At 37.7% G+C, this 26,843-nt stretch overlaps 1 protein-coding gene across 2 annotated transcripts in view; it reads left to right on the top strand.

Annotated features, from left to right (window-relative positions):
* DCDC2 (doublecortin domain containing 2) overlaps positions 1–26,843 on the top strand; it is a 211,325-nt gene that overhangs the window by 62,677 nt on the left and 121,805 nt on the right. For both annotated transcript variants that reach the window (XM_004088743.3, XM_030816457.1), the window contains 2 exons: positions 19,712–19,788; positions 19,909–20,040. In XM_004088743.3, the coding sequence (XP_004088791.2) occupies positions 19,712–19,788; positions 19,909–20,040 (209 nt within the window). The remainder of the gene's footprint in view (positions 1–19,711; positions 19,789–19,908; positions 20,041–26,843) is intronic.

The raw sequence follows: 26,843 nt of genomic DNA, 5'->3' as shown, positions 1-26,843 counted from the left end.
TTTTGCGGGGGAGATAGTTTGAGACTATGCAAATATACTGTTTCTTAATATTCAGAGTTTCACCCACAAATTTTAGCATCCGTTGATGGTTCTTTTCTGTAGTAACTGTTACTATGGTGTTTACCAAAAGGTGATTTTCTATTTTCATTATTCCTTCTACATATTAATTGGAATTCTACTATACGGAAGAATTGTTCTCATTTATTTTTTAATGTATTTATTCAATCATTTATTTGCATCAGTATGGATTCTTAGATATTTATTTTAGATGTTAAAATCTAATAATATCATTCGTTTTGTTGCTTAAATTATTCTTGATTTGGCCACTGAGGACTCTTTCAAGTTGGCTTTTGTGTCTTTCCAGTATGGCCCTGCTTTTTTTTTTTTGCATTTAATTACTTTCCAGCACCACAAGATGTTCCAGGCTTGTCTTATATTTTTCCTTCTCTGGTCCTGGAATAAATTGTTTCTCCAAGGATCTCTAGTCCCTTTTATTGGAGAATGGTATTTAGAAACCAGCATCTGGGCATTAGGGGTGCTCCTTGCTACTGAGGTTTCAATGCTTTTAGGCCCTCTCAGTAGACAGAACTAGAAAATAAATGTATATCTATAATTATACATGCATACAAATCTAGTTATTTCTGTATCTATTCTGTATCTATTATGCATGTCTATATGCAAATAGATATTTTAAACACTGAGTTTGTAGCTGAGTGGGGTGGCTCATGCCTGTAATGCCAGCACTTTGGGATGCCAAGGTGGGCGGATCACTTGAAGTCAGAATTTTGAGGCCAGCCTGGCCAACATGGTGGAACCCCGTCTCTACTAAAAATACAAAAATTAGCCAGTTGTGGTGGCAGGTGCCTGTAATCCCAGCTACTTGGGAAGCTGAGGCAGGAGAATTGCTTGAACCTGGGAGGCAGAGGTCGCAGTGAGCCAAGATTGCACCACTGCATTCCAGCCTGGGCGACAGTGAGACTCTGTCTCAAACCCCACCCGCCCCCCAAAACAAACAAACAAAAACCAAACAATTGAGTTTGTACTGATACCTCGAGTTCTACTCCAGCACCACGGGGTTTATTCTAGTCTGCCTCAGTTCCTTATTAGTAACTTCTTTCTGTAATAGTGGGAAATCCTACTCTCATTATCCACATTACATTTATGTATTGGTTTACTTTTAATGCAGATTCAAAATAGTTTTAGGATTGCTAACCTATTCTCTTATGAGAAGCATTTGATTGACTAAAGTACAGTATGTGTGTCAGCTCTTTTTGTCCTTAGACTTCAGTATACAGTAAGAATACTATTTTCCCAAGCTCTTTGGGTTAGTTTCTTCCTTCCCCGTCCATTTACTGATTTGTAACACGGTTAGATTCATTTGTTACTGTATCTTTCTATTTTGTGTTCCTCCTATATTTTGGTTGGTTTTAATTATTTGCCATGGTCCTAAAAGTCATAAGCTATACAAAATATATACTGAGAGAAGGGTTGCTCCTCTCCCTCCATCTCTGCTACTCAGTTCCTACCCACACACTACCCTTTACTTCTACTTATTTCCTGTCCATTCTCTGTAGGAAATCATTCTCCTTAGATTCTAGTTTATCCTTCCTGTCCTTATCCTATCCTTTTGCACAAATGAGCAGATACATGTATACATTTTCAAAATACCCTTCTTACCTATATGAAGGGTAGCATACTGTAGATAGTCTTTGGCACTTTACTGTATTTCACTTAACAAAATGTCCTGGGAAAATCTCTCCTGGACATTGGTCTAGGCGAAGAATTCGTGACTAAGACCTCAAAAGCACAAGCAAGAAAAACAAAAATATTCTGAATCAAGGACCAGAGAAAAAGACAAACGAAACAAAACAAAAGTAGACAAATGGGACTTAATTAAATTAAAAAGCTTCTACACAGCAAAAGAGATAATCAACAGAGTAAACAGACACCCTGCAGAATGGGAGAAAATATTTGCAAACTATGCATCCCACAGGGGACTGATATCCAAATTTACAAGGACTCAAACAACTCAAAAAAGAAAAAAAAAAACTCACAAATAATATCATTAAAATGTGGAAAAATTCATGAATAGTCCTTTTTCAAAAGAAGACATACAAATGGCCAAAAAGCATATGAAAAACTGCCCAACATCACTAATCATCAGAGAAATGCAAATTTAAAATACAGCGAGATATCATCTTATACCAGTCAGAGTGGCTATTATTAAAAAGTCAAAAAACAACGAATGTTGGCAAGGATGCAGAGAAAAAGAAATACTTATACACTGTTGGTGGGAATGTAAATTAGTACAACTGCTATGGAAAATAATGGAGATTTCTCAAAGAACTAAAAATAGAACTACCATTCAGTCTGGCAATCCCACTACTGGGTATCTACCCAGAGGAAAAGAAATCATTACATCAAAAAAGATACCTGCACTCATATGTTTATCTCAGCACTATTCACAATAGCAGAGATATGGACTCAACCTAAGTGTCCAGCAACAGGTAACAGGATACAGAAAATGTGATATAATACACACACACACACACACACACACACACACACACACACACACACAATGGAATATTATTCAGCTGTTAAAAAGAATGAAATCATGTGTTTTGCAGCAACATGGATGGAGCTGGAGGCCATTATCTTAAGTGTAACTACTCAGACACAGGAAGACATAGGAAGTGCATATTCCCACTTATAAATGGGAGCTAAATAATGTGTACAAATGGACATAGAATGTGGAATGATAGACATTAGAGACTCAGAAGGATGCTATAGCAGAAGGGGATGAATGATGAGAAATTACTTAGTGGATACAATGTACATTATTCCAGTGATGGATACACTAAAAGTCCAAACTTCACCACTATGCAGTATATCCATGTAACAAAAATGCACTTGTACCACTTAAATTTATGCAAAAAACAACTAAAAAAACTAACAACAACAACAACAACAAAAAACCCAGTATGTCTTGGAAACCTCTCCATATTGGTACGTAAAGATCTTTCTGACTCCTTACTGCAACTTCAGAGCCCTCCGGCGTATGGATGTGCTATATTTAAGCACTCTCCTATGTATGGGCATTTAGGTTGTTTCTAATATTTTGGAATTATAAATAATACTACAATGAATAAAACTGTGAATATGTATTTTTGTCTCATTTGTTGGAGGTATATATTTAGAGTAGATTTATAGGAGTGGCATTGCTGGGCCAAAAGATGGGGGAATATGTAGTTTTGTTAGACATTGCTAAATTCCCCTCTGGAAGCTTTGTGCCAGTTCGTGTTCCCATCATCAATATATGGGAGTGTCTGTTTCTACTTTCTTAAAAAACAAATATGTTGCCTTACTTTTTCATCGTTTGCCTTCTAGTAGGTGAGAAATGGTATCTTGATGTTGTTCTAATTTGCATTTCTCTAGTTATAAGTTCGAACATTTTTTATATGTGTAAAGATCAATTTTTAGATTTTTTTTAAAAAACATGAATTGCCTGTTCTTGTCCTTTCATTTTTTCTATCAGAGTTTAAAGAGTTTTTTTTTTTATTTGTGTAAAGAGTTCTTTTTACGTTAAGGATATTTATGCTTTATCTCTGATATAGGTTGTTAATATTTTCTCCTAGTTTGTCAATTGTCTTATGACTTTGCTTATGGTGCTTTTTTTGTCATGGAAAAATGATTTTTTGTTTTTGTGTTAGTCAAATTTATCCAGCTTATTGCCTCTGGATTTGGAGTCATAATTAGAAAGCCTTCGCCTATACCAAGGCTAAAGAGGAACTCACCCACGTTTTCTTTTAGTACTTCTATGATTTCATTTTGTACTTTTATATTACTGTTCCATTTGGAGTTCATTCTTGTCTATAGTATAAGATATGGATCAAATTTTATCTTTTTCCAGAGATGCCTAGGCTACCCCGCTGTCCCAAAGCCATTTATTGAAAGTTTATCTTTGCTCCAGTGATTTGAAATGCCAACTTCATCATATACTAAATTTCCATATGTACTTCCTCTGGTCTATTTCTGGGCTTTCTAGTCTATTCCTCTGGTCTATTTGTCTATGCACAAGTACCACTCTGCTAAAATTAATTTTTAAAATTATGGTTTAAAAATTATCAAAATTGTAGTTTGGAATAAGTATAGTTTTTAAAAAATGAAAAATATATTGTCCCTAACATTCAAACAATTGGATTTCATATTTTAAAATTATCTTCCATTTTTTCTCCATACATACATCTGTAAATACAGATGGATGCATGTATGTGTGCATATATGTAGTGTTTTTGCCATGGAAAAATAAGTTTTTATTTTTACGAAGTCAAATTTGTCTCTCTCTCTCTCTCTCTCTCTATATATATATATATATATACACATATGTATATACAGAGTTGTAATCATGGAATATTTTATACAAAGCTTTTTTCATTATTTTTCTGTTATATTGTTTTCCTTATATTTTTCATACTTGCATCGTCTTTGTCATCATTTTTGATGGCAATATATACTGTTTTATTGAGCTGATGTCATAAGTTACTTAATACAATTGTATTTAGAAAATTTCCATCGTTTGAGTCATCATCTTTAGGTATATAGCTTTTTTCCACATCTTAATTATTTTTCAGGATAAATCAGGCAGACATTTACTGTCAAAGGATATAACACATTTTATGCCTCTGAATACCTAATTCTACAGAGTTTTGAAAAAATATATTAATTTAAAATGTTATCAGTAAGGTAGTTTTGCCTCAAATTTCTTAGCATTGGACAAATGATTTTTGAATAACCTGAAGAATATGTAAAACTTTAGGTTTTCATAAGGCACTCTGAATTTGGCAATATTTAGGCATTTGTTTCTTACTCGTTTATCTTCATATTTCCATTAGTGGCAGTCCATACGGCTGATCCTTCTCTCTTAGCTTCTGAAATGTTTCGCTCTCTTGGTTTACCCCTTACCATTGTACTCTCCTACCTCCCTGTCCACTTTTCTCCTGAGTCCCCTGGAATTTTTTTCTCCTCCATTATCCAACCCCTAAGCTTGGTCCTGAACCATTTTCTTTGCTTTCTACTCTCATCCTTGCTGAGCACTTTCATTTTCATGGCTTTAAATATGATCAGTATGCTGATTACTCCCACATTTGTGTCTCTAGCCCTGACTTCATGGAGCCCCAGCCTGCCTGCATGAATGTCACCTCTATTTAGAGGTCTCATAGGCATCTCAGATGTAATGTCCAAGGCTGAACTCTGGATCCACAGCAAGTGCAAATGTTCTCTGTCACAGTAGACAGCATCACTGTCCACCTGACTGCTCCAGGTCTCCTTCGCTTACTAGCCACAAACTTCTTTCAGCAAGTTCCAGCTGCTACCGCAAACATTTATCTAGTCTTCACCCACTTTTCTTTTTTTCCTCAGTCATCCCCTAGGAAAAGCTACCACCATCTCTGACTTGGATAACTCACCAGCCTCCTTTTTGGTCTCCTTGCTTCCAGTTTTGCTTTCTGCAGTCTCTTCTCCATGTGGCAGCTGCGGTGATGTTTGTAAAAATCTGCAGTGGAGTCTAATTATGCCTAGGCTGAAACTCAGCCTTCTTTCTTTGGTGTAGGAGGTCCTGCATTGTGCCCACCAGCCTGTCCTTCTCTCCTCCTCCCTGCTGCCCTCCAGCTACTCCAGCCTCCTTTTTGCTCCCAAGGCATGCCCAGTTTTCTCTCTTCAGAGGTTTTGGACATCTCTGTCTTATCTCATGACTAGCTAATTTTCTTCAGAGCACTTTTCATAATTTGTGATTATGTATTTTTTGGTTTGATTTCTTATTTTTTGTGTATCACTAACCCTCTCTGTTATTTTGTGGGCTTCATGAAGGCAGGGGTCTTGACTATTTTATTTACCAACAAATACTCAACACTTAGTCCAGTGCCTGTCACACAGTAGATGACCGATAGATGTCATTGAATGAATGAGCCCTCTCTGCGCATAGTAAATAAACTAGGAGGTACATAGAGGATTTACTGTACACAGCTTCTGATTTCAGAATGTGAGGTGCCTCTTAGGGCCTGTCTCTTCCTTTGGAAGGGGAGTACCACGTATGGAAGGCTTTCTTCTCTGCATTGGGGTTCTTCAGATGTCCTCAACCACTGCAGTAAAGGCTGGTGGCTGGTGTGGACAACTTGATTCTAGGAGGTTCCTTAAGGCGCAATGCTTCGCTAAGGAGCTACAGAAACATGCGTTATCTGGGACTATTTATGGGGCTGGTTAGTTGAAAAAAAAAAAAAAAAGCAAAGATTGATATCATTTTCCATCCTGGAACCTTGCCCTTAAGGTGTGTTTCTTTAAATCAAAGTATATTCCACTAGTATATCTATCAGAGAGGTATAGCTATTATATAGCAATGGGAAAAACGGACATGAACTGCTGAGGTGGGATTAATTTGAGTGGGAAACATGCTCAGATTCTTAAATTTAGCTTTTAGTCCTATTCCAAGAAAAACATATTTCTTTTGAAAGGTCTCAAGCGCTTAGCACTAATATATCAGTTTTGGTTAAGGACAGGACACATTTCTCTACCTTGAAACCACCTAGAACAATGCGAGTTAGCAGCATCATTGGTCTGTTGCTGAACAGTTGTGACCATGTTAGGAAGGGTTTCTGATCTTCTGGACTTTTTTCTAACACTGACACTTATTCAAATTTAATTACTATCACATTTGCCTTGTGAAATGTAGCATCTAGTAAGCAATTGAAACTGAAGTTTATAGATGATTATATTAAAAACCTAGCTGATCTAGTAAATGTTCTTTTTTTTAAACAGTTATGAGAAGATTCCTATATTGGATTCCATTGATGTTCATAATGATGATTTGTTCCATTCTAGAGGTTCCTATTGCCTTAGCAATTGTTTGACATTTAGGGTTAGTAGGGTCATGTTTTTAGTTTTAATTTTAGTGTTTTTTTGTTTTTGTTTTTGTTTTTGTTTTTTTTGAGACAAGGTCTTGCTCTGTTGCCGAGACTGGAATGTATAGAGTAGCATGATCACAGCTCATTTCAACCTTGAACGTCTAGGCTCAGGTAATCCTCCCACCTCAGCCTCCTGAGTAGCTGGGATTATAGGAATGAGCCACTGCACCGAGCTAATTTTAAACCTTTTTGTAGAAACAAGGTCTCACTATGTTGCCCAGACTGGTCTCGAACTCTGAGCTTCAAGTGATTCTCTTGCCTTGGCCTCCCAAGGTGCCGGGATTACAGGCATGAGCCACCATGCCTGGCTCATATTTATAATAGTTTAATTTTAAAAGCTCTATTTTTGTTGGAAATAACTTGTATTTTAATAACACTTTAGTATTTTGGAGAATGTGAGAACTTGGGGAGATTGCTGAAATGCAATGCCGTCATCCTGTAGCTGACTATGCAAGTCGCCCAGATTGGTGAAGTGACTGCCTCTGGAAACTCAATGAGGAGCTGCGCTTCTAGGGCTAGGAGCTGACTCCCAGTCCAGTGCTCCTGAATAAACTGCACCACCTATTCTTCCCTTTACCCCTTTACTGTCTGTCATCTCTGTAAGCTCAGTGAGAGTGGGGACCCTGTCTGTCCTCCTCTGCTGAATCCTCTGAAGAGATCACAAAGCCAGCACATTGTGGGTGAAAAACTAATATTTGCTAAAAATGTTAGCTTCCCTTTTCTTGCCATCTGTTGGTGGGTTCACAGCTTTCATAGCATTTCTGAAGGACTGAATGTAGATCATGTACAGTTGGCACATTCTCCAGTGGGAATCCTGGGGGCTAAATTATTTACTTGCAGGTGGAAGCTGCACCCGCCCACACGGGCTGCCCGCTGCATACTCAGCATTGCTCACTTTTATCTTGCATTATTATGTACACACTGTCAGCTGCTCTGCATTCCTAGTGGAAAATTTACATTCCACTGCCTAGATATGTTTGATAACTGAAATCCCATTTGGGAAAATAAAACAAAAACAAAAAATGGCAATGATGAAATCTAAGTATGGTGTAGTGAGTTAAGAAAGAATACAAAAGAAAAGACAAACAATTCCCAAATACTTTTATTTTTTTTTCCCCAGTGCTTGCTTAGTGGCAGTTCCTGTAACTTCTGAGAATTCTCTTGAGTTAATTGGTTATTTTTTAACTTTATGGGGGCCATATTATTCTCTTAAGCATAGCATTAGGGAAACCCATGAGCATTTACTTGTGAATACCTTAACAAGTATTCAAGTAACATTTATTTTCTTATAAGTTAAGTGCCCATTGCAAATAATTATTTCTTAGAATAAGTTAGTACACTTGAGGCTTAACATTATATATTCAGAATGCTTAGGATCATCTGTGGAAATATTTCTGTGGTGATATATTCCACAGAAAACAATAAAGAGAAAAATCAAACCAGAATTTCAATAGCTTAAAAATTTGTGGTATGAAAACTGATTTGAAGCATCAAAATTTGCTGAGAAGACTTAGGAATATAAACATTTATTTAATATATACTTACATTGAAGAGTTTTCCAAAGAAGGTATTACTTATGGTGGGTATCTTATCTTCTGGGTCATTTTTAGGTTAAAAAAGAAATATTTTACTTTGTTTTGTTTAGAATAGCGTATCATCTGTTTGTTTTTTAATTTGGTTTGAATTGTTTTCCTGTCTCAGTGAATGGGGGTATTCATTTAGATCACAGTACAAAAGGCAAAATATGCAAACCGATGCTATGGTATCCATTATTGGGAGGAAAATAGCCATCTGAATAAGGAATGATAATCCACACTTGACAGATGAGCCCTAACCTTTCCTTTGGAAATCAGCCTGTGTACTGGGTACAGCAACATGGGGACCAATAGGACCCAGGTAGAGATGAGTGGTTTCATCAGCTCATAGAAACTAATTGGACCCTTCTGGGAATGTTCCAGACAGCTTGTTCATTATAATTAAAGACACCTTCTCTAACTAAGTTCTCACCGGTTAGTGCAATTGGAATTAAAAAAAAATTATTATTATATAACAATGCTGGTAAAGAGATTCTTTCCAAAATATTTCCGTGGCTGGCCTGATTTTGCCACCATCCCTGGATTCTGGAATTTCTAGAAGTTACTGGGATTAACAGATTTTAACTTTCATTCCACTGAGGTGTTATGCGCGTCCATGTGAAGAGACCACCAAACAGGGTTTGTGTGAGCAATAAAGCTTTTTAATCACCTGGTGCAGGCAGACTGAGTCCGAAAAAGGAGTCAGCAAAGGGAGATGGGGTGGGACAGTTTTATAGGATTTGGGTAGGTAGTGGAAGATTGCAGTTAAGGGGGGTTGTTCTCTTGCAGGCAGGGGTGGGGGTCACAAGGTGCTTGGTGGGGAGCTCCTGAGACTCATTGTCCAGGAGAAGGAATGTCACAAGGTCAATTGATCAGCTAGGGTGGGGCAGGAACAAATCACAATGGTGGAATGTCGTCAGTTAAGGCAGGAACTGGCTATTTTCACTTCTTTTGTGGTTCTTCAGTTGCTTCAGGCCATCTGAATGCATACGTGCAGGTCACAGGGGATATGATGGCTTAGCTTGGGCTCAGAGGCCTGACATGAGGTTGTACATAAATTTTACTGTTAGCCTCATGTGAAGAATATTTGATAGTAGTCAAGGGGAGACAGACTGGGTTGAACTTGAGAACATATGTGCTGCAAGGCACAGTAGGAAGAACTCTGGTTTGGAAGTCAGAAGTGGATTCATGTGACTGCTTCTTTGCTTACTGCATGACCTTGAGAGATGGGGAGGCTCATCTTTTCCCATCTATACAATTAGAGTAATAGTAACCTCATAAGGTTATTTTGAGGAACAAATGTGAGTATAAATGAAAACCTTTTATAAATTCTGATGAGTTTTACAACTGTAAATTTATTAGAAAATAACTACCTTAGAATGATATTGTGAAAAGTCAAAGTAACATATGGAAAGTATTTGATGCAGTTCTGGGCATAATATATGCTCAAAAATTGGTGTCCTAATTGTTGTTTAATTAAAGTATGTACTGAGCAAATTCTGTATTCAAAGCACCAAGAATAGGTTTTTTGGTTATAGATAAGGCTATTTACTAAGAAAACAAATAAATATGCAGTCTACATAAATATTGATGCCATTGGGGAATATGTTAAAAGTATTTTATACTTATAACATATTAACAACAAAAGTACTTTATAAAAAGTATTGTATGAAAAGTATTGCATGAAAAGTTCAGACAAAATGATTTGCATTTTGGAAGAGAGAAATTATCCAGCCAAGTGAATGGTAAGTGTGGTAATAGGAGAAATAAGGTTACGGTGTGGTAGGATGGGGTCAGCTCAAATATGATCCAAATAATCAAGTCCAGTCCAAGACACAAGGACATCATCTGAAGCCAGTGGCAGCTTTTATAGGTGTTTGCATACAGACATCACATGTTTGGGTCTGTGCTTCAGGAAGATGAATTCACACCGAGTTGGATGAGAGAGGAAAGATGCTAGAGGCAGGAATCCTGGTTAGACCATGCTAGGTGTAGCTCTTAGAGGATTTGTGAGGACCTGGCCTTGGGCTGTGGGGGCAGGTAAGAAGGGGACAGATAAAATAATTTTGAGTGGGGAGAGCTCTGGGATTTCATCAGTGGTAATGGTGTGTCCTGTGGTAACATTTTCTTGCAACTGCTTTGAAAAAAAATGCAGGTGATTTATGAAAATTGAATAATGCAAAACAAATTTCTTATGTTTTAGTGACTCTGCTGAATTGATGACTGTTTAGGTATAGACAGACTTTTACAAATCTTAGTTTTAATGAAAAGCATTAGACATATCCAGCTGGGTATACAGATTTGGTGTCAGGAGAAACATCTGGACTAGAGGTAGGGATTTGGTTGTCATTGGCAAAATGATGTTGGTCATAAACAACATGGCATGTGATAAATTTGACCAAGAGAGTGTTTGGGTTAAAAGCCAGGAAGGTAGAGATGGAATTCTGGGGGGAAAATACCAACATTTAATGTGAGCCAAGGAGGAGGAGTTGTTGGTATAGGAAACTGAGAATGGTCACAAAAGGATGGGCTTCAGAGACAACATATTGCTGAGCTGTGATGGAGTATCCAGTTACGCATTCCCTGTTAGTATTTTCCTTTGATACCATAGAAGATTATATACCCAAAATACCTGAGAGCTGTACTATTTCAGATTAACAATACTTATTTAATTTTCTGGAGCTTAATTTTTTGGAGCTCAATTTTCTTACATCCAAAAGATATTTTATCATGTCAGATATTATATGGGATATAATGTTCTTTAAGATATAGCCAAGTATAAAAAGTATATTTGTTTAAAAAACACTTTAATATAAATCCACTATGAAAATTAATCAAGAAAATGGATATTGTGTTTCTTTTGTAATTTTGCATTGACCAAAACCATCTGAATTTACTTGATTAATATTTATCTGGTATATCTTTTTCCATAGTTTTAACCTACCCATATCTTGTTCTTGTCTTTTTTTAATTATTATTTTTTTTAATAGACAGGGTCTCACTATGTTGCCCAAGCTGGTCTTGAACTCCTGGGCTCAAGCAATCCTCCCATTTCAGCCTGCCAAAGTGCTGGGATTATGGGCTTGGGCCACCATGCCTGGGCTACTCACGTCTTTATATTTAAAGTGTGTCTCTTATAAACAGTATATAGTGAGATCTTGTTCCTTTTTCCAGTCTGCCTGTCTCTGTCCTGTAGTTGGAGTTTTTAGTTCATTTGAATTTACTGAATTACTGGCATGATTAGAATCGAGTTTATCATGTTATTTGTTTGTTTGTTCCATCTAATATTTGTTTTTGTTCTTTCTTGTCTTTTTTATTAATAGATTCATCAAACATTTAAACAATTATTTCATTTTATCTCTCTATTGGCTTTTTAGCTATGCCTCTTTGGGATTTTGTTTTCCGTAGGTACTCTAGGGCTCACAGTATACATCCTTAACTTATTTTAGTCTGCCTTCAAACAATATTATGCCAGTTCTGTACAGCAGTATAATTCCATTCATCTTTAATGATACCTTTGTGTTCCTATTAAGTATTTTACTTTTATGTATGTTACCAATCTCATGAATCATCATTATTATTTTTGTTTTAAACCAGTCTTTAGGACTAATTTTTTTTTTTTTTTTTTTGAGATGGAGTCTTGCACTGTTGCCTGGGCTGGAATGCAATGGTGCGATCTTGTCTCACTGCAACCTCCGCCTTCTGAGTTCGAGTGATTCTCCTGCCTCAGCCTCCCAAGTAGCTGGGATTACAGGTGCCCACCACCACATCTGGCTAATTTTTTGTATTTTTAGTAGAGACAGGGTTTCACCATGTTGGCCAGGCTGGTCTTAAACTCCTGACCTTGTGATCTACCCACCTTGGCCTCTCCAAGTGCTGGGATTACAGGCGTGGGTTAATTTTTTTAAGTTTTAAAAATTACTCACATATTTCCATTCAATGTCCTTTTATTCTTCTGTGCAGATCTAGGTTTGTATCTTGTATTGTTTTCCTTGTCTGAAGAACTTCCTTTGCGATTTTTTGGTAGCGTGGTCTGGCAACAGTCAATTCTCTTGGCTTTTGTCTGTCTAAAAAAGGTCTTTGTTTGAACTTCCTTTTTGGAAGATATTTTCTCAGGGCACGCTCTATTGTGTCTAATCTGCTAAAGTGCATGGAATGAATTCTTCATTACAGATATTCTGTTTTTTAGTTCTAGAATTTTCATTTGTTGCTTTAGAGTTTCAATTTCTGGGCTAAAATTCCTCTTATTTTATCATTTTTCCACCTTTTCTACTGAAATTTTTAACATATTTATAACATTTATATTAAAATCCTTATTTGCTAATTTCAATATCATGATCATCTCTGGGTTTGACTTTATGTCTCTTGATAATGGGGCGTCATGTTTCCTACTTTATTTACATGTTTTGTAGTTTTTGTTGTGTGCTAGTCATTTTGTATGAAATTCTGTATAAAACTTACAGAAATTTAAAGTAGGTGATAATTATCCCCAGGAAAAAGCATGTCCCCTTCTTCTATTGGGCTGCTAGGGAAAGGAGCTGATCTTATAGTATAATCCATAGTTGAGCTGGGAACAGGCTGGGCTGCAGTTAGTTAGATTTAGTTTAGTAGTGGCTTCAAACACTTTGAGGGTGAAGTCAGGGCTTGCTTTCTGTGCAACAGGACTTGGGAGTTAATATTGGTGAGATTTAGAAATCTGTCTCTACAGTTAGTCTGGCGATTAGCTATTTACACCACTGGAGATTCTGTCTGTTACACAGCTTTCCACACTATGGGATTCCTTTCTCTGCTCTTTTGCCCTGCTCTTGGCTTTTGTTACACTTTTGTGCACTTGAAGAAGGCCCCGTGGGGAAGAATTCGTGGGTGGTGTGGACTTGCTCTACATCTGGGTTTCCTTGGTCATGCTGACTAACACAGGCTGACTGTCTATGGAGGTTTATTCCTCTGCCTTTTGTGCCCTTGGGGATGAAGGCAACTGAAGATTTCTTCTCCCTTAGAAAGGGTTCATCACTCTCTGGAATTTAGTTCATCTAGACTTCTTTGCATCCTAACAAAGTGACATTGGCACTTCCCAATATCAGTTATGACACATCCCCTCAAAAATAGGGCCCGTTCAGTCTGGTAGCTCTCATCAGACATCTTAGCCAGTCTTTCTCCCATTTAAAAAATAGTGATACCGAAAAGAAAAAAGAATGATTCTTTAAAAAATCTTTTTCAGAACAATCTATAATTTGGACGTAGCTGGTATATTGACTCCTAGATAAATTGTTTTCTAGTCTGGTGTCTTTTACTAGCCCTTGGCTCTTCTCATTTATCAAAAAGTGGTGAAAACTGATTTATTATTTTGTAAAGGATTTTGTTCTCTTTGATGCTGTGTGCTGTTTGTTAAGTAGTAACAGTTTCCTCTAAAATTACCATTTTGAGAACTTACTTTTCCTTAAATCCATACGATAAAGAAAATAGAGTTGAAGCTTCTTTGTGTAGGTTGGCTTATATTTTGCAAATAAGAAATTTCACTACATAAAAAATATTTAAAACTTTAAAAATGCCTAAGTCTATGTCATGGACAGTCACAAAAATCTGATATGTATTTTTTAAAGTTATTGAAAATTGAGCTTTTAAATTCTATAATCAGTTCTTCCAAGAGGTTTGTGGTCATTACAATTCTGTGATAGTATCATTTAACAGCATCCTTTCCTCACCTCCTTAGACAGAGTTTGTTTTTTTTTTTGGACCAGGTTTTCAAGACGTGGTGAGTGCTGAGATTTGAGGCAGAGGGATTCTCAGAAGCATTCAGTTTACAGCCCCAGGGAGTGATATTGCCACTTAATTAATTAGTTCATGGAGCATCCCTTTGGGCTAGTTTAGCAGGATTATTCTTACTTTTATAGGTCTAGAAATTGAGGTGCGAAGTGTTGAATTGGTTCATGTAGAAAGGTTTAGGCAATCAGTGTCAAAATTCAGAATTCCAGACCTTTAGGCAGTTACTCATTTTATCAACCTTGATCTTATTATTCCAAATATATGTTTTTAAAGGAACAATTTTGATTTTATTGATTTTATTTTTCATAGCAAACAGATTCATCCAGCTTTTAACTTGAATGTTGACCCAGCTGTGATATTGACCTACTGTAATGGAATTTGTGAACTTGACTTAAATTACTTACGTAAACTTACTGGGTTCACATGAAGCATTTTATTTTTGTATGGTCATCTGTGACATAAACACAATCTAATCTAAATAAGATGTCAGAGACAGAGTGATATATTGGAAACAGCATATGATTTGTATCCAAATTCTGCACTAGACTCCTAGCTTATCCCATTCCAGCAGGGTAAGAATGGTTAAGTTACTTTTGCCACCTTTGACTTTGGAAATATTTCCAAGAAATATTTTGTCTGTCTGTCTGTCTATCTATCTATCTATCTATCTATCTATCTATCTATCTATCTATCTAATCCCCTTAGAAATGGGGTTTTGTCAGCCTCTTCAGTGTGCTCCAGAATGACTCCTCTCTCTAATTCACTTGGCTAATCTACTTCTCAATATCCAGATAAATTTAGTTTTTCAAGACAATGTTGAGCCCAGTGCAGAATCAAGGCAAGAGGTCAGTCATCAATGTGTCCTGCTTTTGCTTGGTGTTGATTCCCTCACCAAATGACAAAGTCAAAGTACAAAGTGAATGTTTGAATTTTGCAGTGATAACTTATCATTTGATTGGTTTCATAGTCACAGATTACACGCTGGTCAGCCTGCTCACCAGTGAACTCCATCCCTGGGTACACGGGGGTCCGAGTGAGAATACCTCATACTCCATCTCTAGGTGTCCATCTACTCGTAACTAGGAGTGTTGATACTTAATATTACCCTCATATTTCAAGTAGCATTTCTTTTCTTTCCTTTCTTTTTTTTTGAGACAGAGTTTTGCTCTTGTTGCCCAGGCTGAAGTGCAGTGGCGCAATCTTGGCTCACTGCAACCACTGCCTTCTGGGTTCAAGCGATTCTCATCCCTCAGCTTCCAAGTAGCTGGAATTACAGGTGCACACCACCACGCCCAACTAATTTTTGTATTTTTGGTAGAGATGGGGTTTCACCATGTTGGCCATGGCTGGTCTCGAACTCCTGACCTCAGGTGATCCACCCGCCTTGGCCTCCCAAAGTGTTGGGATTATAGGTGTAAGCCACCGCGTCTGGCCTGAAGTAGCATTTATTTTTAAAGTGCAAAGGGAAGTGTGTGGGCTAATAAGAAAATTGATTTAAAAATTCTAATTTATCATTATGTTCCCCATCATCTAAAGCCATCATGTCCCTGGAGTACCACCAATTGACCAACCCTTTATCCCTGATTAGGGCTCTGGAGAAGTTCCTCTTATACCCAATCGATTTGGTTTAATTTTTTTATGTGTGGTTTATTACTTAAAATGCCTGCTAAAAATGCATTTTATATAAAAAATGGTGTTGTTTTTAAAAAGTATGAATCATTTTTTATAATTATCTTTTTTTTTTTTTTTTGAGTTGGAGTCTTGCTCTGTCACCCAGGCTGGAGTGCAGTGGCACAGTCTCAGCTCACTGCAAACTCCGCCTCCCAGGTTCACGCCATTCTCCTGCCTCAGCCTCTCGGAGTAGCTGGGACTACAGGCGCCCGCCACCACGCCCGGCTAATTTTTTGTATTTTTAGTAGAGACGGGGTTTCACTGTGGTCTCGATCTCCTGACCTCGTGATCCACCCGCCTCAGCCTCCCAAAGTGCTGGGATTACAAGCGTGAGCCACCGCGCCCGGCCTCATTTTTTATAATTATCTTACTTTTTGTTTCTTTTACAATTCGGGTATACTACTTTGAGTAGTCTTTCAGATTTTTAGTGTATCTGAAAACAATAATTTAGTTATTTTAATTATAGTAACTCAAGGAAATATAACTTTAAGATTAGTTTTCAATTCAACTGGTTAATCATGAACATTTGGGGAATATTTTTGCCATGCTGAATGAGGAAAATTATTATTTAAAACAGATGGTTTGATTGAATTCAAGTAATAATTTACATACTCAGAATCAAATTACATAATTATTTCAACAATCATGTATTTTTATGAATTTCAATATATTGTTTATAGCTATCTGTGCTCTAAAGCAAAATAGCACGTTTTAGACAATGCAACAAGATTTTTAAAGTTATTTATTTATATAACATATTAACTTTTGCCTTTAATTCAATAACCCAACAAGATTTTAAACCATCAAGAATGGGTATGGGTAGAGAGTCACACATTGAAGAGATAACAGCAGAGCATCCTCTATATGTGCTTAGTGCATTGCTAGGTAAGGCACTAAGGAGGAATGCTTAAGCCCAGGAGTTTGAGGTTACGGTGAGCTCTGATCGCACCACTGTACTCTAGCCTGGGTGACAGAGCAACACCCTGTCTCTAAAAGGGGAAAAAAATGATATAACCCTCACTCATAAGTACCAATTTGAAACAATCTCCATGATAAATTATTAAATTAAAAAAGCAAGGTGCTGAAGAATGGGTAAAGCAGGCCATCACCGTGTTTAAAAATTGTATGTATATGCTATCTACATAAGATAATATGCATGTGTATGTACAGACTATCTTTGAAGGAATATTTCTAACTCTGGTTGCAGCTTGGTGATTAGGGCATAGGAGTGGGAAGGACACTTCTTTTTTACTATACACCCCCTTTAACCACTTGAATTTTGTTCAGGTGCATGCATTGCCTGCTAAACATTTTATTTTATTTTTTCTTTTGAAACACAGTCTCGCTTTGTTGCCCAGGCTGGAGTGCAACGGTGTCATCTCAGATCACTGCAACCTCTGCCTCCCTGTTTCAAGCAATTCTCATGCTTCAGCCTCCCGAGTAGCTGGGACTACAGGTGCACACCACCACACTCAGCTAATTTTTGTATTTTCAGTAGAGACAGGGTTTCACCATGTTGGCCAGGCTGGTCTCCAACTCCTGACCTTAGGAGATCCGCCTGCCTCAGCCTCCCAAAGTGTTGGGATTACAGGTGTGAGCCAACACACCCAGCTCTGTTAAACATTTTTTAAAAAGTCAGCATCACTTAGTATGATGCTAGTGTTAGTGTAGGGCTAAGAACCCGTGTGCTTAAAATGAAAAAAAGTTACTATGATTAAATTTTAAAAATTGTACTCTAGAGTATGACATTTTAACAAACATTTATTGTGCAACTCATAGGCATTGCCAAACACTGTTTTAGGCACTGGAGAGTCACAGAAAAAATATTCATTCTTGTTTCTCTCAGAGATGGCATAATTCTACCAAGAATGGAACCCCATAAATGATCTAGGGCTACTATTTGATTTTTAAGATAACTAGCAAAGTGCATAGCAAATAGTAGGGGTTCATAGATATAGGCTCACTAAAACTCTACCACTTATTATGTGTGATTTTAGGCCAATTAATTAATCAAGCTCCAGTTTCTTTAGTAAATTGGGACTATAGTAATACTACTTCATGACACTGTTTTGATGATTAAAAGATATAATGCATATAAATTAGTACAGTGCTTGCCATGAAATATAGCACAACTGTTACCTATTTTTATAAATTAGTGTTGTTTGTAAGTTTTCCTTTCAAATCATGGGGTAAAATCACCTAAAACTCAAAGTGCAAGAATCAATACTATAGTTGCTGTAGCAGTTTGAGACAGAAAGCACGAGAAGAATGAACAGGGAATGATTGGTGATAACTGAGCTGGGCCTTGAAGAGCAGATGGAATTCCAGTAGGTGGGGAAATGAGGAGGGCGTTTTAGCCAGAGGGGCAAAGGTAAGGCGTGGATGCAGGGGATGTTTTGGGAATGGAAGGGAGCAGGTTCGACTACGGTGCATGACGAGGAGTCTGTGTGGAAGGAGTGTTGGTAGGAGATGAGGGCACCAAGTAAGCGGCACTTGGTCCTGGGAATTCTTGCAGGCCATACTTGAAAGTTGGGATTTATCTTCCAGTGTTAAAGGGGGACACCAGATGGCAGAAGCCTGAAGAGAGGATAGGGTGGGAGAAAGTTGGAATAGGAATAATGAAGAGAGAGATGGCAGCTGTACTTGAGAGGGGCCATAAGGTCGGCGGGGGGAAATTAAAGACACCAGGTGGAGATAGAGGTCTTAAATGAATGAACAAGCAGAGACAGCTGGGGACAAAATCAAGCTGTGGGGTTAGCTTCGTAAAGGCATACAGTTCCTTCTTCTGAGACAGGCAGAAAAGGAGAAAAATGGTGAGGATATAGATGAGGTGAGTTGCGGAGGAAAGGAAGGTTGAGAGGCTTCGTGTCTACTGGCTCCTGTTTCTTGACATTTGGAATGAAATGACCTGCTGAGAGTGTGTGTGCCTGGAGTGGGATTTTAGGGGTTAGGTGAGGGGTGAGGTGAGGATTTGGACTATCCACTATGGGAAATGGAAAAAAGAACTGTGGGAGGAGTGGAGGGCTGGCTGAGCAAGCTATACTGAGGTCCAGGTGATGGCTTGATGCCGAAAGCTGGTCTCAGGTGAGGGCTGCTCGTGGGGCCCCGTGGTTCTCTCTAATAGTAGCTGGGACCCTGGAAGCAAAAAGAGAGGCAAAGGTGATAAGATCTACCCAGTTGCAAGGGCTGCGGGAATTGAGGGTACTGGTGTGAGTGTACCTGATTCAATGGGGGATGGGGAGAAAGTGAAACCTCGGAAAAATTGCTTGTGTCAGTCTTAAGAGAAAAGGGTGGGGTCAGGTACTTGGTGGGGGCCAAGGATCAGAAAGCAGGTGCATGGGAATGGGAAAGGAAAGATAATGGAACACAGTATGTTGGGCTGCAGGCACAGCACTTCAGAGGTCAAGATTTTATAGGATTATTTTATTGTTGTTTTTCAGAATGCATTGTTTAAAAATTGTCTTAATAGTCCATGATTTCTGGGTTTTTGTTTTTCACAGATCATGAGCAGTGTGCCCAGGGCTTAAGGGAAATTTTTCTTTTCTTGAGAGCTTTGTTAAGGGCTTATAATATTGCTAAAGGGTGAGCTCAGAGTTTATAGAAATGCTGAGAAAAGCAAGGTTTTAACAAAGGCACAGCAAGTCTCAGGCAATTCCCTAGAAACCTGTAGATTTTCCTCATAGGAAAAAAAAAAAAGCTAATATAAGCTTAGTGATTTATATATTTTTTTCTTTGCTTTAAAAGGTAAAACCAGTAATCCATAGCAGGATCAATGTGTCAGCTCGCTTTAGAAAACCACTTCAGGATCCCTGCGCTATCTTGTAAGTTGAAACCCTTTATACTTCAAGTTAAAATCGGCTTGGTGGTTTCCTTTTGGTTTGGAATTTGTGTTGTAGTTTTCAAGGCGTAACTGTTTCAGAAGGTTTGCCTCTGTTTTCCAGCTTGATTGCAAATGGAGACCACATAAACCCAGCTTCTCGCCTCCTTATCCCCAGAAAAGCCTTGAATCAGTGGGATCATGTACTACAAATGGTCACGGAAAAAATCACTCTGAGGAGCGGGGCTGTTCACAGGTGTGTCAAAACAGTCTTGTAGGTGGAGGAGTTTCTGAATTGTTGAAGATATTCTCATGAGGCTCCGGAGTCACTGGTCTGTAGATTTGAATTTTGACTCCCCAGTTAGGCCCCGTATGCCTCAGTTTCTTTATCTGTAGAATGGAGATATACCTCATAGGGTTGTTTAAAATGAGGTTTTCCACATACAGAGCTTAAAACAGTCACTGGCACATAGTAGCACATCTACAAATATTAACAATTTTTATTCTTTGATTTAGAGTGACTAGGCAAGCATAACTTTAGTTGAGAAGGATTTTTTGAAAGACCCAGCCTCTTAACTCTTAATTGTCCTTTTTTTTTTTTTTTTTTAAAGGAGGCATTTATGATTATTTGATAGTTTAAACTATTTGCCTAGGGTAAAAATCAGATATCAGGAAGTATTAGTGCATTAAAAGAGGACGCATAGAAAGAATAATTTAGTGCGGTTGTCTAAATCTAAGAAATCCAAAGCATTTTTATCAGGTTCCGAAATTTAAGTGGAGATTAACATCATAGATTTAAATTGTGAAGCCTATGAAATTATCCCCGATGGAGGCTGACATTTATTTTCCCTCAGATGGGAGGGTTACAAATAACATATACATGTACACAACATATTAAAAGTATGTATGTGTATATACTGCTTTAGTAGAGTACACTCTTTGAAGTTTTTGTGTTTTCATGCACACACGATAAAATAGTTCTCAAATGATTGCATATTGTGTCTTTCAGGTAAATGTGTATGCAGATTAATGTTTGTATATTTACATATATTAATATCTACAGTCTCATAGTTATTGAGATTTTAAATATAATTAGGTGTCTTAATTGAAAGGAATACTTTACATGTGGCAAAAAATTCAAATACGATATAAGTAAAGAGCATTTCTCCTACCCTAGGCACGCCCAGTCCTTCTCCCTAGTACTTTTCAGCATCATATTGGAAATATTCTATGCATATGCAAGCATATACATTTTTAATTTTATTTTTTTGAGACAGGGTCTCACTATGTCACCCAGGCTGGAGTGCAATGGTGTGATCTCAGCTCACTGCAGCCTCGATTGCCCAGACTTAAGTGATACTCTTACCTCAACCTCCCAAGTAGCATGCACCACCACATTTAGCTTTTGTTTTTTTTTTCTTTTTTGTAGAGATTAGATTTCGTCATGTTGCCCAAGCTGGTCTTGAACTCCTGGGGTCAAGCAATCCACCCGCCTTGGCCTCCCAAAGTGCTGGGATTACAGGTGTGAGCCACTGCACCTGGCCCAAAGTATTCTATTTTAACACAAAGTATTCCAAATCCTAATTTTTTTATTAAAAAATTTTTAGTTGGGCAACATCTCATTTTATAAAATAGAATGAGTGTTCCCAACTTAATTTATTAGACCAGTTACTTCTTTTTTATCATTTCATTTTTTATTTTAGATTCAGGGAATACATGTGCAGGTTTGTTACATGGGTATATTGCATGATGCTGACATTTCGGGTACAGATCTCATCACCCAGGAAGTGAGCATAGTACCCAATAAGTAGTTTTTCACTGTATTTCCCTTCCCTCTCTAGTAGTCAACAGTGTCTATTGTTCCTATCTTTTTGTCCATCTGTACCCAATATTTAAGCTCCCACTTAATAGTGAGAATATGTAGTATTTGGTTTTCTGTTCCTGCATTAATTTGCTTAGTATTATGGTCTCCAGCTTCATCCATGTTGCTGCAAAGGACAGGATTTCAGTACTTTTATGGCTGCATAGCATTCCATGGTGTATATACACCGTATTTTCTTTATCCAGCCCACCATTGATGGGCACCTAGATTGATTCCACATCTTTGCTATTGTGAATAGCACGGCAGTGAACATACCCGTGCATGCTTCTTTTTAGTAGAATGATTTATTTTCCTTTGGGTTTGATGGATATTTAGATCGTTTCTAATCTTTTGCTATTACAGGTATATGTCTTTTTGTATAAGCAAAGTTTATCAGGATATAAAAGTCTAGAAGTTGAATTGTTGTATTAAGTTTCAAATGCCTTTAACATTTTGATAGATACTGCCAATTGCCTTCCAAAGAGTTTATCCTAATTTGTATTTTCACTGGAAGTCTATGAGCGGGCCTGTTTGTCATGCTGTTACCTGTCTAATAAAACTAACAGTCTTTTCACTCATGTTGAGTGAAAATAGTATTTCACTGTTTTTGGATTTTTATTTATTTAATATACAACATCATCTAGTGACTATTTCTTATGTGTCAGGCATTATTCTCAGTACTTTATTAACTCAGTGACCCTATGAGGTAGGTAGTGTTTCTATTCTCTTTTCATAGACATGAGATGTGAGACATAGAGCAGGAAAATTATTTGCCCAGGGTTCTGGAGATACTGAGTAGCAGGGCTGGGATTCAAGCCTAGTAGGCATTCTGGCTCCAGAGCCTGTGTTCTAAATGACCAAGGTACTCCGTAAGTAAATGCCACATATTTCTATCCATTGTATCTGAACTGTCTGTCATGGCCCTTGCACATTTATCTTATTGGTTTATAGGCACTCTCCAGGGGTCCCCTACCCCCAGGCCATGGACTGGTACCGTTCCGTGGCCTGTTAGGAACCCGACTGCACAGCAGGAAGTGAGCGGCAGGTGAGCATCACTGCCTGTGCTCCACCCTCTGTCAGATCAGCAGCAGCATTAGATTCTCATAGGAGCATGAAGCCTATTGTGAACTGTGCATGTGAGGTATCTAGGTTGTGTGTTCCTTATGAGAATCTAATTCCTGATGATCTGAGGTGAACAATGTCATCTCATAACCGTCCCGTCCCCCACTCCGTCTGTGGAGAAATTATCTTCCACAAAACCAGTTCCTGGTGCTAAAAAGGTTGGGGACCACTGCTCTAGACATGTTGGGGAAATTGGCCTTTTCTGATGTGAGTTTTAAGTACACTTTCAGTTTGCATTTTCTTTACATTTCTTTTTTCATTCAAATATCTTAAATTTTAATGCAGTCTAATTTTCAATCTTTGTAATCACTATGTTTTATGACCTGCTTAGATCGTCCTTACTCCAAGATTATAAGAATATTCTCTTATGTTTTCTCCTTGCATTTTAAAATTTTATTTAAACCTTTGATTTTGTTGGATTTTATTTTGGTGTCAGAAGTAAAGGCAGATCTCAATAATTATAATTTTTTTTACATATATAGTTTTGACATTTGACATATACATAAATGCAAACCTACCTAATAAGTAATATAAAGGACACAAAGATATATACAGGTAATTTCATAGCTAGATATACCTATTCATACATATATTAATATGAAAAAATTTACACAGAAATAAAATATATTCAAGTAAAAATATAGAAATGAAAATATAGTTATGTTGCTCAAACACTTGAATACTTAGAGAAACTTCTTTTTTTTTTAAACTTGTATTTTAGGTTCACGGATACATGTGCAGGTTTGTTACATAGGTAAACTTGTGTCACGGTGGTTTATTGTACAGATTATTTTGTCACCCAGGTACTAAGCCTAGTACCCAATAGTTACTTTTACTGTTCCTCTCTCTCCTCCCACCCTCTACCCTCAAGTAGGCCCCAGTGCCTGTTCTTCCTCTCTTTGTGCGCATGTGTCCTCATCGTTTATCTCCCCCTTGTAAGTGAGGACGTGTGGTGGTAGGTTTTCTGTTCCTGCGTTAGTTTGTAAAGGATGATGGCCTCCAGCTCTTTCCATGTTCCTGCAAACGACATGATTCACTCTTTTTTATGGCTGCATAGTATTCCATGGTGTATATATACCACTTTTTCTTTATGCAGTCTACCATTGATGGACATTTAGTCTGACTCCTTTTCTTTGCTATTGTGAATAGTGCTGCAATGTACATATGTGTGCATGGGTCTTTATGGTAGAATGATTTATATTCTTTTGGGTATATACCCAGTAATGGGATTGCTGGGTCAAATGGTAGTTCTGTTTTTAGCTCTCTGAGGAATTGCCACACTGCTTTCCACAATGATTGAACTAGTTTACACTCTGCCAGTAGTGTATAAGCATTCTCTTTTCTCTGCAGCTTTGCCAGCATCTATTATTTTTTGACTTTTTAATAATAACCATTTTGACTGGCATGAGATGGTGTATCATTGTGATTTTGGTTTGCATTTCTCTAGTGATAAGTGATATTGAGCTCTTTTTCATATGCTTGTTGGCTGCAAGTATGTCTTTGAAAAATGTTCATGTCCTTTGCCCACTTTTTAATGGGGTTGTTTTTTTTTTTCTTGTAAGTTCGTTTAGATTCTTTATAGATGCTGGATATTAGACCTTTGTCAGATGCATAGTTTGCAAAAATTTCTCCCATTCTGTAGTTTATCTGTTTACTCTGTTGATAGTTTCTTTTGATGTGCAGAAGCTCTTAAGTTTCCCAATTGTAAATTTTTGCTTTTGTTTTGATTGCTTTTGGTGTCTTTCTCATGAAATCTTTACCAGTTCCTTTATCCAGAATGGTATTGCCTAGGTTGTCTTCCAGGGCTTTTATAGTTTTGGGTTTTACATTTAAGTCTTTAATCCATCTTGAGTTGATTTTCATATATGGTGTAATGAAGGAGTTCAATTTCAATCATCTGTATCTGGCTAGCCAGTTATCCCAGCACCATTTATTGAATAGGGAGTCTTTTCCCCGTTGCTTGTTTTTGTTAGTTTTGTCGAAGAACAGATGGAAGTAGGTGTACCATTTTATTTCTGGGGTTTCTCTTCGGTTCCATTGGTCTACATGTCTGTTTTGGTCCCAGTACCATGCTGTTTTGGTTACTGAATCCATGTAATATAGTTTGAAGTTGGGTAACAGGATGGCTCCAGCTTTGTTCTTTTTGCTTAGGATTGTGTTGGCTATTTGGGTTCTTTTTTGGTTCCATTTAAATTTTAAAATAGTTTTTTCTAGTTCCGTGAAGAACATTATTGGTCGTTTGATAGGAGTAATATTGAATCTGTAAATTGCTTTGGGCAGTATGGCCATTTTCATGATGCTGATTCTTCCTATCCATGAGCATGGGCTGTTTTTCCATTTGTTTGTGTCATCTCTGATTTCTTTAGGTAGTGTTTTGTCGTTCTCATTGTAGAGATCTTTTACCTGCCTGGTTAGCTATAGTCCTAGATATTTTACTTTTTTGTGCCAATTATGAATGAGAATGTGCTCCTGATTTGGCGTTCAGCTTGGATGTTGTTGGAATATAGGAATGCTACTGATTTTTGTACATTGATTTTGTGTCCTGAAACTTTTCTGAAGTTATTTCTCAGCTGAAGGGGCTTTTGGGCTGAGACTGTGAGGTTTTCTAGATAGAGAATCATGTCATCTCCAAATAGGGATAGTTTGGACTTCTTCTCTTCCTATTTGGATGCCCTTTATTTTTTGTCTTGCCTGACTGCCCTAGGAAGGGCTTCTAATACTATGTTGAATAGGAGTGGCAAGAGAGGGCATCCCTTTCTTCTACTGGTTTTCAAGGGGAATGCTTCCAGTTTTTGCCCATTCAGTGTGATGTTGGCTGTCGATTTCTCACAGATGGCTCTTATTATCTTATGTTCCTTTGATAGTTTATTGAGAGTTTTTAACTTGAAGGGATGTTGAATTTTATTGGAAGCCTTTTCTGCATCTATTGAGATAATCATATGGTTTTTTCTTAAGTTCTGTTTATGTGGTGAATCACATTTACTGATTCGCATATGTTGAACCAACCTTGCATCCCAGGGATAAAGCCTATTTGATCATGGTGGATTAGCTTTTTGATGTACTGCTGGATTCAGTTTGCAAGTATTTTGTTGAGGACTTTTGTATTGATGTTCATCAAGGACAACAAACTTGGCCTGAAGCTTTCTTTTTTGTTGTGTCTCTGCCAGGTTTGGGTATCAGGATGATGCTGGCCTCATAGAACAAGCTGGGGAGGAGTTCCTCCTCCTCATTTTTTTGTAATAGTTTCACTAGAAATGGTACCACTTTGTACGTCTGGTAGAATTCGGCTGTGAGTCTGGTCCTAGGCTTTTTTTGATTGGTAGGCTATTCATTATGGATTCAATTTTGGAGTTCATTATTGGGCTATTCAGGGAATAAATTTCTTCCTGGTTCAGTCTTGGGAGGGTGTATGTGTCCAGGAATTTATCCATCCCTTTCATGTTTTCTACTGTGTGCATAGAGGTGTTCATAGTAGTTTCTGATGGTTATTTTTATTTCTGTAAGGTCAGTGGTAACATCCCATTTGTCGTTCTTAATTGTGTTTGTTTGGATCTTCTCTCTTTTCTCCTTTATTAATTCAGCCAGTGGCCTATGTATCTTATTAATTAAAAAAAAATCAACTCCTGGATCCATTGATCTTTTGAATAGTTTTTTTCCATCTCAGTCTCCTTCAGTTCACATCTGATTTTGGTTATTTCTTGTCTTCCACCAGCTCTGGAGTTGGTTTGTTCTTGCTTCTTTAGTTCTTTTAGTTGTGTTGTTAGGTTGTTCATTTGAGATCTTTTTAACTTTTTTTTTTTTTTAGAGACAGGGTCTCACTCTGTTGCCCAGGCTAAAGTGCAGTGGCATGATCTCTGTTCACTGCAGCCTCAACCTCCTGGGCTCAAGCTATCCTCCCACCAAAGCCAAGCAGCTGGAACTACAGGAGTGTGCCATCATACCCAGCTAATTTTTTTGTATTTTTTATGGAGACAGGGTTTCACTATGTTGCCCAGGCTAGTCTCAAACTCCTGAGCTCAGGCAATCTGCCTGGCTCAGCCTCCCAAGTGCTGGGGTTACAGGCATGAGCCACCATG

Source organism: Nomascus leucogenys, chromosome 8, assembly GCF_006542625.1.
Source record: "Nomascus leucogenys isolate Asia chromosome 8, Asia_NLE_v1, whole genome shotgun sequence".
NCBI classification, from domain to species: Eukaryota; Metazoa; Chordata; class Mammalia; order Primates; family Hylobatidae; genus Nomascus; species Nomascus leucogenys.
The sequence above is the reverse complement of the archived record's forward strand: the minus strand, read 5'-3'. Positions and strand labels throughout refer to the sequence as shown.